The 12,664-nt window shown below is 26.2% G+C and overlaps 1 protein-coding gene across 31 annotated transcripts in view; it reads right to left on the bottom strand.

Moving 5' to 3' along the window:
* Nucleotides 1-12,664, bottom strand: part of LOC147816857 (integrator complex subunit 11-like) — a 61,383-nt gene that overhangs the window by 18,156 nt on the left and 30,563 nt on the right. For 14 of the 31 annotated variants that reach the window (XM_087161877.1, XM_087162510.1, XM_087161775.1 and 11 more), the window contains 3 exons: nucleotides 4,437-4,555; nucleotides 2,883-2,958; nucleotides 769-885 (listed from right to left, as the gene is read on the bottom strand). Coding sequence is in view for 6 of the 31 variants with exons in the window: in XM_087162534.1 (XP_087018660.1) it covers nucleotides 4,472-4,555 (84 nt within the window). In the remaining 25 variants the exon portion in view is untranslated. Of the gene's footprint in view, nucleotides 1-649; nucleotides 886-2,010; nucleotides 2,039-2,882; nucleotides 2,959-3,545; nucleotides 3,629-4,436; nucleotides 4,556-12,664 lie in introns of all 31 variants that reach the window. The other 17 variants (XM_087161734.1, XM_087162332.1, XM_087162530.1 and 14 more) reach the window with 9 other exon arrangements.

The following is a 12,664-nucleotide window of genomic DNA, read 5'->3' as shown; positions in this document are numbered from 1 at the left end:
CATCAGGATGCTCGAATGTTAACATTTCCCCTTAATAGTGAGTTGTCCAGCAGGTGGCACAGCGCCACAACTACTGTGTCTGTTTACAAACTTAAGAGAGAGATTTTTAATATGAAATGATTAGGAAGCAGCAATGTCCTCGGCTGCTGAAGTAGTTTGTTTTCTTTTATTTCTTAATTAAATTTATTGTTTTATTGTTGAAATTATTCTTAACTTGACTCATCGCCACATCGAAGAGAAAACAGCGATAAAAAGTAAAAGAAGACAACAATAGCTAGTCATTGATTTGTAAACTTCAATCTATTATCAACATTAAGTTCATTATGAGATGAATTCCTAATTGTCTGAGAATAACTTTTTCATATAAGACATTTGGGTGTAATGAGATGTAAAGAGAGAACCCAGCACAAAATTGTGAGCATGTGCTTTAATGAAGAATTCCTTATAGTCATTTGTAAAAATTGTTTTGTACCAGATTACAGAGAATCTTGTGCATGATATTAAATGGAGCATATACTGGACTGAATAAAGTTCAGCAACAAATGGCACACTACATGGAATATACTATATAAAGCTTTTGTATGCAATCATAAAATACAATTTTACGAAAGTAATTGAATGAATTTTAAAAAAAATTATTGAAGCGTACTTAATAAGGAGGTTGCTTAAGTTAATCTGCACATCACCTAGGTTATCTGTGGAACAATTGATTTTTAAAGTGTATATGTGATACAGACATTTACAGATTTCATACTATTTAGAACTTACTACAGAGGTATTCAATGCATTTTTCATTCTCTCCCAGGTTCTTTCATGATTACTCAAGTTGATCAAGGTTTTCCAGCAGTTGAATTATTGCAAGAAGCAACACAGTGAAGATGAGTCCTACAAGTAATTAATATTATGATAAAAATATTGATAAGTATAAAAGATTTAAAGAAATCAAAATAAATTAAAATAATGAAAATAATGCACAAGCTTCAAAGCTACAATAAAGCATTCATATTTAAGCAGATTTGAATATTTCACATTATTTCTAACATATGTTTTTATGTAATGTTTTCTGCATTAAAGATGTTTTAATGCAAATGTATACAATTGTGTACTCCCAATGAAACTTATACAATTTGTAATATGTATATTTGTTCGGTATCATTGTTTTATGTTTGGTATTTTACTTAGTTATATCATTTAATAGCATGATTCACTGCAAGTTTACAAGGTTAATGAAAAATTTTACAGGGAAATAAAACATGATATTAAATAATTAAATATTCAAACAAATGTAACACAATTAAAAAATATCATTGAGCTTTTTGTTTGCAGTGTCAACACCCCTCTCTTAAAAGTATTAAGAGAAAAAAATACAATTTCAAATGTGTTACATTTAAAATTTAACACAATTACTTTAATTAATCACAGATTTACATTTCTTTCAATAAGAGTTTAAAAATCTACCGGTTAATTAAAATTTAACTAAAATTTATTGCAAATATAGAAAATGAGAAACTTTTGAAAAATGTGTAACTTTAAAGCTGTATAGAGAAAATACATATAAATTTTCAAATATTGGAGTGTTGTCAATAAAAAAAAGAACATTCTTAGTGAATAGAAAAAGGAATAGCAAATCTTAAAACATTATTAGAAATCAATCCAGTAAAGTTCTTATATAAAGAATCTGGTAAAAATTATTTACACCCAAAACTACGGTTCTATAATCATCCAAATACTATGTAATTTTTTAAAAATCATATTAAAAAGAATATATTAACTTTTAAATTACAAAAAAGCAAATGAAGAAATATTAAATTAATGACTATTTCAAAACTAAAGGATAAATAAAACTCTTCAAAACACACATCAGCAATTCCATTTTCTAAGTTGACTCTTGTTAAATTATTTTAGAAACAAATTGGAAAAAATATTCCATTTGATTGAAATATTTATTATTAACAAATTATTGCCAAAATAATGGAAGTGAACAAGATTTAAATAAATAAGTTTACTTACAATATAAAATAAAAACTTTCAGCAACATCTAAAGAATAAATTAATTTTCAAAATAAAATTAAAAGCTTTTATCTACTCAAACTGTCAGAAATTTTTTAAAAAAATTCTAAATAATAAAAGAAAATAAAAAAAAGTAATGCAAACAGCAGTATTGAATTATTAATCCAATGTATTAATATATATATATACACACACAAAAAAATACATAAAAAATAAAACAGCCTAGTCTAAAAATATTTAAATAATTACAAAAAAAAAATAATAATAACAACATCTAATAATAAAAACACATCTTGAATTTGCAAAAAACTATGTGATGGTTCCTAGAATATCTTTAGAATATCTTTTTAAGAAAAACAAAAAATCATAGTTTGAGTTTGCAAGTAATATTTTAGACACATAATCAATATATGAAATACTGATTAATCTAATTCTATTCAAAGAGGGTTAAATATTTTAGGGATTGCTTGCAATTTCAATTGGGATTTTTGGTATCACCCTAAAAGAGTAAGCTTACACCAAAATATTATTGTTTAGTAATCAATGCAAGCAAAAAAGTTTGTTTCTAGCAAGGACAGAACACATCTTGAAAACTCCAATTAAAACAAAGTTAAGCTTAAATTAAAGAACATGTAGCTAAGATAGGGATCAAATTAAACAAGCGATTAAATTTCAGAATAGCTGGGACATGCTATTGGTCGAAAATGACATCACAATTTGTGAGAAAAGAGATGGTATGTATTGCCTGATGCGATTTTGAAAAAGTGCTGAAATTTTTTCATTAAAATAAGTTATTTTTATAATTTTCTTTATTTTTATTTAATCATTTATAATTGATTTTATTTCAATTTCAAGATATATAACTTCATTACTTTTACACTGTGGTGTGACCGTTAAGTTGTTCACCTTCTACCAGAGAGATTCAGAGTTCAATTCAAATTTCCTCAGCTAAAAAGATTAATAACTATTTAATAAGTCTTATTTCATTTATAAATTATAATTTTTTTAATCAAAATTAATTCTTTTCAAAAAATTAAATTTTAAAATAAAAAATTAATAGATGTTTCATATTTATTTTTTAATTGTGGATTATTCTTCATGGGTTATTCTTCATTAATACATGGATTATTCTTCAACTTATTATAAAATTTTAATGTGAATTTTAAAATATTGTGGTTATAAAATAGTTTAAGCATTTTTTTACTGAATTTTGAAAGAAAATTTTTTTAAAAACTTAAATTTTAAATCACAAGTTTCAAGATATCACAACACGCGAATAAGTCATCTGGGGAGAGACCGCTTTCATGCCTTTGGCCCTTCTCTTTTCCCTCTCCTCTTCTTTTCAGTTGTATAGGAATGTACTACGATATTTTCCCATTACTTAATATTTTTTCTTTTTATTTAATAAAAATATTTTTGAAAATTTCCATGATGCCTTTTTTTAGAACTATGTTTAATGTAATTTTCAGTTCCACATAGTTTTCCAACTTAAAAGACTTTAATCTATTTACAAATCAAGAGAGAAACTAACGTACTTTCTTACTGTATGATTCTCCACACGCTAATGGGGAAAGCATGCAAAGTGTTGCCATAGGTAGTGAGTTCTGCTCTACGCCACCTGCAACCCATTTCGATCACCAATAGCTACTGATATTTTTTTGTTTTTAAAATAATTTATGAATTTAATAAAACATTAAATAGCTGCAAACATTTTTAGAAAAAAAAGTTAGAGATAATAAATATTCTATCAAAACCCAAACATTTCAGCAAAAAGGGAAAGTCTAAACGCTACATCACAAATGCAGGTAAGCTACAAAGGTTTTGTTAATTTAAAAGTAAATGAACTGAAACTTTAATAGGGAAAATTTTACCCTTGGGGCTATTTCCTTGTATAATTGATATAACTTTTATATTCGACATTTTTGTGTGCCATAGTTGTAAAGTCATTTTTGAATTATTTCCTTTATATTTTTGATCTGACTTGAAAATAAGCATAGCTGAATTCTCAATGAAGTATAAAGTTTAAAATAATACAGATAATTGAAACAAAATGTATAAAGAAGAAAAAAAAAAAAACATTTTGGAAGTTATACTAAGATGCCAAGTCAAAAAACATAAAAAAATCTGAATAATTTATCCATTATGTTCAAATTCAGCAATCAATTATGGATTTAAGAAATTATGAAGCTAAAAAAGATTTATGAATGAACGATCAGTCTCAATTATAAGTGAATTCAAGTTAAAGTAACAAGTTCCAACTTAACTAAATGAATCAATTCAATTCAATACATTTAGCAGTTACTGTTAATATTTAATATGTTTACAGAAACCGAGAAAATTCTAATTATGATAAACACATTAATAAAAAAAGTAACATTCAGCAAAAGTAAACATTTAGTATTAATTCCATTTATTTTCCAGCTTACCTCTGGAAAAGGAAGAATCGCTTATCCTCCAATCTTTATATTATATCCAAATTCAACAAAGAAGACATCAATGTGGCCAGTGAGATTTTTTCATCATTAGCAGCCCTTGGATTAGAGATCTGAAAGTAAAAAAATATTTAATTAAAAATAAGACATGAAACAAAAGAAAGAGAACATGACTGACACAAATGCCAAAAAACCAATTTCTTAAATGTTACAAAACACCAAATACACATGTTTGATTCGAATTGATTAAAGAAACAAAACCAGTAGATTAAATTTTTAAGAATATCTAAACTATTACAAAAATGTGCAATTTCAAAAATAATTAATACAAATTAAAATAATAAATTAAATATATAAGAAAACATGCTTTTTATCACTTATTTTTATGCAGATATTCAATAGAAATGAGGTTATGAAAAAAAACTAGCTTAACTCTCTCGCTTAAATAATGAATGTTTCATTACAGAATTCACTTAAAATCTCAATTTCAAAATTTACCCCTCTCAAATTCAATCCCACTCAATTTTCAAAATTAATAAATAAATAAAGTAAAAAAAATAATAACAATGATTTTAGGATTTTTCAATCACTTTGAAGGGCCTACTCAATAACAGTTAGTATGCTAAAATACATGTCCACTAGATTTTATAACATTGGAGTATAAATTAATTGTATCAATTTTACATTGTTTAATAGTTCTGGCAATTTTTAAATATGTGTTGCTCATATCTATCAATGCAAATGAATTAACAGTTGCATTGGGGTTTAATTAACTAAAAACCTCGAATTGACATTAGCATACATGCAAACTTTTAAAGACTAGAACTGGTAAGACTTTTCATTAAAAATTTATGAAGCATATAAGAATTTGAAAACTAATATTTAGCATATCTGTTTCAATTTTAAAAACACAACACCTCAGAATATCAGTAAAGTATTTTGGGCACAATAAAATCCTTTGTAGTACAATATTTTGACAGATAACAAACTTAAGATCTACAAAACTATAGTTTCCTTAAAATAAATCATAAATTGCAAATTTTTTTATTATAATTCACTATGACTAGTTTTCTAAAACGTGTTTATATAAAGTGCAATATGTTGCCCATAGATATAATGACATGAAACATGAAGCAAGTCTTAAAGATGACGTAAATTATGTACAAGATATGACTTGCAAATTGAAATGCAACGTATGTTCAGTAAATTGAAGTATATATGAATAGCAAATAATAAAGTTTGAAAAATGCACAAAGTAACAAGTCATAAATAGCAATGAATGATTAATAAATCACCAAAATGCAAACTTTGTCACATGATTCTTTGATTACTTCAATGCAAAACATAACACATTATTTGGTAATGATTTTTATGTAAAAAATGATGCATAATCTAGTAATCATTAAATGCAAAAGGAGATTCATATATCACTTTGATAAAAATTGCAAACAGTAATTTTTAAATCCCATTAATGCTATTTGCAATAGGCAAATTTTAAATCCTTCAAACACGAATCTCAGTGTGTGATTCGTAAATCACTTGAATAAGAATCGTGATGCTTGATTCGGAAAACACTTAATAGCATGTAATACTCAGTATGATTCAGGAAGCATTTCAATGCAGACTCTGATGAGTTATTTACAAATCACCATAATGAGGCACATCATTTGTAAATCACTTTCATATTAAACACTATGCTTAATTCTTTATTCACGGAATATTTACCTATGAGGGATAAAAAAAATAATGTATAAAACTGAATATAAAATGATAAAAAAGTGAAATGAAGCTAACGCAGTGACTACATTTAAACTTCGAAAAAACGCAGCATACCGAGCGGCAACTATAAAGCTATGTACAGAAATGAAAATTGCTTGCTAAAAATTCTAGCTTACTAAATATCAAAGTGAAAAATAATCTAGCAAGAAAAAGCCAAAGGGAAAAATTATGTATTCCTTTTTGACCTTCAAGAATTTACTCATTGTGGCTTTTTAAAAATTATGTTGGTGCAAATTTTTTTACCATTTCATATTTGATAGCTATATAGATTAAATACATCACAAATTATCAGATTTTCTGAATTGGAATAAAACTTCAATTTTCACACGTTAGCAAATAAAATAAAAAGTTTCAAAAACCACACATTTTAAAATTAGTGCATGCTATGCATGGTTAAAACAGGTCTATTATTAGACATGGTTTCGCTAATTACTTCCTTTACACTTTTCCCACACCCTACTTGTATTTTGATATCCAATCACAGGAGAGGGGTAAATAAGGATAAGGGTCTTTTCCAAAATTTAAATCAGACTCTCATTTAACTGACCTAGAACTATTTTTATAGTAAAAAAAAAAATGGCAAAGGAAAGAGGAGTATTGTTTTAAATTTCATATGAACTTGATATAAAATTTGATTTATATAAAATTAATATCTTTTATTAGAATTTTATCCTTAAATTAAATTAGTACAGTAAAAATCAAAGTGAAAACCAGGGGCTGATGCAACATCTTGACACATGGATAAAGGCTTGCAATTTACTTAATTATGCTGATAAGGTGTTCAAAATTGTCCAAAATATTCTTATATAATATTTGAAAGGCCTCTAGTTTAAAGCAATCATAATGTGATAATAGTAAGGAAAAGCATTAACTGATTTGACCAAACAATGTAAAAGGACAAATAAAATGGAAATAAACAAGGTTTAGCACTTAGAACACTATTAGAAACTACATAATTTGGAAATGAAGACAATATAACTCTATAATATATAATATTACATTATAATAAATAGGTAATTATAAAATTTTTTATTTTAACATAACATAACTAATAATTCAAAGATACAAAAGAGTTGAAAGAGCTTCAGAATTTTCTTTCAGATACAGTAAACTAAAAGTGCAACATTCTTTGTATCATTGATCGGAAAAGGCAAAATCTTATCTTCATTAAATATAATTTTTCAAGGCCATTGAAAAACATTCTAAAATGGCAACGTTTAGTTATAAGAAATTCAATAACAGTATATTTTAATACAGTGTTCTGCTTAACTGTTTTTTGAAGGGCGAACCGCCCTGCCCCCCCCCCCCCGGATCCCAATCAATGGACACTCTTTTATCTTTTTATAAAAATAAGACACCCTTCATTAGAAACTAGGTCCTTTTATTCAGATTCTATTTTGAAAAAAATTAATTCATTGTTTAACTAATAATTATATTGGTAAAATTATGTGCTTATAGGTAAAATTCAGATTACTTATACAAACATTTACTTTGCTTGGATTATTCTCAACTAGTCAAATTTCTAATAAGTATCTTTTTTGGGGCAGGTGGAAGGGGGATATTAATTTTGATAAGTGATTTAAATTTTTTTTTTTAAATGCACCTTTAAAAGTTTATTTTCTTATAATTTTCAGTTAAAATTATTGAGAAAACCTTTCTCACAAGGGGTTTTGGGGTTAACAAATTTTAAAATTGTGCTGTATTTTAAATCTTAGGAAACAATAGCAGAAATATGGCTGAAATATGAAAATAACGGTAAGAGAACCGAAATTTTATCTGTTTGCCCAATTAAACTGTTGGTATAGTTTTAAATTTACGGTCAATTTGCAAATCAATATTTTAGAAAAGGCATAACTATTTAGACAAAATTGAATGATTATGTAATTAGAACTAAGTGGAGCTCTTTTAACCATAAACTGGCGAAAAATGAAATAGTATTTCATGCTGCCGAATCGACTTGGCAATTTTCATAGTACAAAACGAATCCAGTTTTCATACCTACTTTTTAAAGAGTGCAGTTCTTTTAGAATTAATTTATTAAAATCCGGCTAAAGATTGACGTTAATTTAAAAAAAAATCAAAAACAGATCATAGTTCGTAAACATGCAAATATTTAAATATATTAAATGTTTTTCAGATTGTGACGATAATTTATACCTTGACTGCAGCAGATAAATTTTTATCAATTGATCAGCTTCTACAGTCCCATTTTAGGGGCGATTTTAGATATTAATCATACGCTTACTGATAATAGTTGTTCGACACAATTTATTTTTATGTATCCTTGTTTTCTACATGGAGGCACCGTCACCTGTTCGCTACGCTCGATAATCCCTGTAGTTGATTCTCGTTCATCAAGTTTGAAATAATTGAAGATCAAGTACAAATCGTTTTCTTCTACTTTTTTAAATACAAATTACGATTGGATTGCCAGCAGTTGTATTTTAAGGATTACTAAGTTTTGACAAATGAAAAATAAGGAAAAACGGTCTCGCCGAGAGTTATTACGCATTGAAGATGTTCTATGGAAAAAGCAGTTTATGCCCACGCGCAAAATCGTTTTTTTTTCTCTCAGAACTAGAGGCATTGGGTACAAACCTTTCTCAAGAATGTTCTTAAAAGTTTGTTTTTTCCTGAAAAGTCGATTAAAAATTATTTGTTTAATATAAAATTATTATACTTTTATTTAAATTCATTATATTAACTTGTTAATTTTAACAAAATAAAAAGGATAGCTGGATTTGAATAATAAATAACTGTGCTTAAAAATATTACATTTAGAAAGGCAGAATGCGCGACACAATAAGAATTAATAAATTAGAAGTAATTTTTTCTTGTTAACAGATCATATAGGAAACAATTCTTATTTCTCTTTATTCTACATATATTTTCAAATGTCGGTATGAAATGTCGAAGTTTTATATTTGGTAACACCTAATCTTTTTCTATATATTTTTTTTCTTTATTTTTATTATTTTTAATAAAGTCAAGAGGGATATTATGAAAATCGCGTAAATGAAAAATTTTTCCACAACAATCGATAAATATTTATCAGTTAAAGAAAAAATTAAAAAGAACCTTTTAAATTGTAATAACTTTCAAACAAATAAGAGTTTCTAAGAGGAAATAATGACTCTATGCTACGGTTATAAACTAAATTTGATTCTTTCAGCATACCAAATTTAACTTCTGCAACTGAATTCTTGCAGCCATAGAGCGGCCCACGTGTTATTTTTCTAACAAGTTTAAGAGTAAAAATAATCTTGACTTAATTTTAGAATTATTTTTTAATTCCATTGTAATCTCCGTTCAATCTCCTACATATCTTCGTAATGTGAAGTTTCTAAATCTAACAGTGTTTGATAAAATGTAACGTTAAGTTGTAAACCCCAAAACAGTGGCGGTGTCAGGGACCTTTTCAGTTTTCTGACAGAGAAGGAAATTTATTAATATCTGCTCGTTTCACGTTAATTTAGCAATGCAGTTTATTTTTCCAACTTCATATAAAAAGAAATTTTTAGGAATGGTCAGTGTTAATGTCATTATTCTAGGTTCTCATGCGTTCGCACTTTTCGATTAGACCAATTTAATCGAAAACTTCAACACTATTATCTTAAGTAAAGAATTCTAAGAGTCATGAAAAAAGTCATGATAGCATCTCGAAAATCAAAAAGCATCTCGAAATGATATAATAAAAAATAAAGAAGATAATTTTTGAAATTCTTATAATTCATTGCTTTACAGACTGAGTTTTTTCTTTTTATTTTCACCAGAGCGTATTTTTAATAGTGTTACATTAAATTACTTTAAAGCATTTTATAATCTTTTTATAGTTAACTTATACACAACTATTATCCTCCTTTTTGGCAGCAATTATTATATAAACATTAATACTGAAGGAAGAAAAGAATTTTATATTGTTCTACGAAACGTATATTGGCTGGAATTAAATATCAATTTGGCCCATTGACTGACATAAGGATAAAAATTAATTTAGACACCTTTTGTAAATTATGACGACCTTATAAAAAATCTATCCAAGAAAAAAAAAATGATCAATGGGTATCCAGTGATTGGAAAAGTGCATTTACAATTCTCTCATGTTATTAAACTTATAGTATTCTTTAACTTTCATTAATTATTTTATTAACAAAATTGTAATTGTATAGTATATTTTTTTTTCTCTTAATAACACATACTTTTTTAATTTTTTATTTTAATAATCTTTTTTATTTGGATTAATTCTGTTTTTAGAAAACAGTTCAAACCAATCTTTCAATGAAATTTCATATCAATAATATCTGATATCTAGTAACTTATTCTTAGTTTACTTACAGTTAAATATAATAAATTTCGCAATTATAGTAGGAATAAAGAAGTTTAACTAATAGGACATAGTTAAATTAAATTTTTACTCTTTATTTTGTGAAAAAAAAATGTTTTGATATTCATATTTTTTGTAGAATATTAATTTTGAAGAACTTGTAATTCAACGTTGAGAAATTTACGCTGAGTAATTTTTTTGCCGTATTAACTTATTCATTCTTTATTTGACTTAGCTCAAATAAATTTCCCCATATAATCAATTTCGAACAGTCCAGTAAACATATCTTAATAGAAAATTAAAGGATTTAAGTTCCCTACTCAGAATTTTAACACTTTAATCTTTACACTACTATAACAAACCATAAATGAAAATATTGTTTCGAATTATTTTCGTAAAAACAAAAACAAAGTTTACTCACTGTCTCTTCCTTGCACAGGGGGGTTGCTTTCCCAGGAGCGACCCATCATAATAATTAATTATCGATTTAGTGCTGTTTTAAATAGTTTTCGATAAAATTATAATAATTTGAATTATTATTAGTAATGATTGCACTAAAATTAGCAGTTTGTAATGCAAGCACTTTTGTACGTTGTAAGAACTAGCGTTTTTTTTTAATTTTTACTGCATGTATTAAATGTAAAGTCAATATCAAAAAGAGAATCATAAGAATTTTAATGGTCAATTTTATGCAATAAAATTTCAGAAATAAAAAGGAGTTTGCAAGTGTATTTGTGTGCCCTTCATGATATTAAAATATTTGTTAGTAAAAGAAGTAAAGACCTTTATTTTAGAATTAAGAAGTTAAAGTTTGCTTTGAGGGGGACGAGTACTTAGGTGATGGAATGTAGCTGTTTCAAAAAAAGATCCCTTTCCTCTCTTTGTTAGTGTATGGTAACTTGAGAAGTTAACGATATCCGGTTATGCGTTTCTCACATCCCACCCTGTTGGGGGTCAGTTCTTGAGAACTTCAGACTTTTCCAATATTTTGTTATTTTTTTATGTTGTGAATCGATCTCCCCTATCATCAATTTCAGTTTTAATTTCTTTCCTTATATTGCTGACGATTATTATTATTTAACATTTTCATAAAACCACTATTATGTTCAATTGTTCGTAATAAGTTTTTCATTGAACTGTTTATTTTTTTTTTTCTAAAAAAATAAATAAGCAAAAATATAACAGAAAAACGCAAAATTCTCATATTTCGCAGATTACGAAAAGCAATACACCATAAAAGTCATTTACAGATCAAAATTCTGTTTCTAAAATGTATCTAACAAAAATCTTTCAACCAGATGTGGGAAATTACAAAAGTAAATGAAAAATAAATATATAAATAAACTCTAATTTTTAAAGAAAAATATTTTTTGATTTAATATCAAGGTCTTATTTGATAAGTAATATAACTTGTTAAAAATGGAGAGAGTCTCGCTTTTTATGCTTTTTAAGTAAAACAAAGCATCATAATTCTTTGCACTTTTTTGGATTTTGAAACTCCTTGCATCTGAACAGTCCAGAGCTTGTAAATGATTCAAATAAATCAAATTCATTCTCATTCATGTGTTTTAAAATTAACATTATTTAAATTAAAATTAACATTAAAATATTATAAAGCGAGAAATCAGTTTCAACCTGCCATAATTTTAACAATTGATATAATAAATCGGTAACTTACTTAATTAACTATATTTCGTGGTTCGTGCAATAATGAAGAAAGCTAAAATATAAAAAGAAAACTATAAAAGAAAAATTAACGGTAATTAAATTGTTAAATCTTCTTATTTCGCATCTTCATAAATTATTAAAATTCAATTCTTCTCTCATCTGGACACAAATGCATTTAAAGTTAGATCTTTTGTAATTCATGCATTTAAATTTCTTAGTGTCTTAATATTTATGAGTTAACTCAGAAACTTCTAACCGTATTTCATTTCTTAAATTAGCAAAAAAGTTCAGAAGGAAAAAATAATTAATGTACTCAGTTTTTATTTAATTTTGAACTAATACAGAAAAATTTATGAACGGGCAATGTTTAGGGAGGAAAACTCCTTAATTCTTTGAGTAGAGAAATAATAATACGTTACCATACCATGCGTTTCTTTCCAAATTAAAAAAT

Source organism: Parasteatoda tepidariorum, chromosome 1, assembly GCF_982258835.1.
Source record: "Parasteatoda tepidariorum strain Cologne lab strain chromosome 1, Ptep-v5.0, whole genome shotgun sequence".
In the NCBI taxonomy this organism is placed as follows: Eukaryota; Metazoa; Arthropoda; class Arachnida; order Araneae; family Theridiidae; genus Parasteatoda; species Parasteatoda tepidariorum.
The sequence above is the reverse complement of the archived record's forward strand: the minus strand, read 5'-3'. Positions and strand labels throughout refer to the sequence as shown.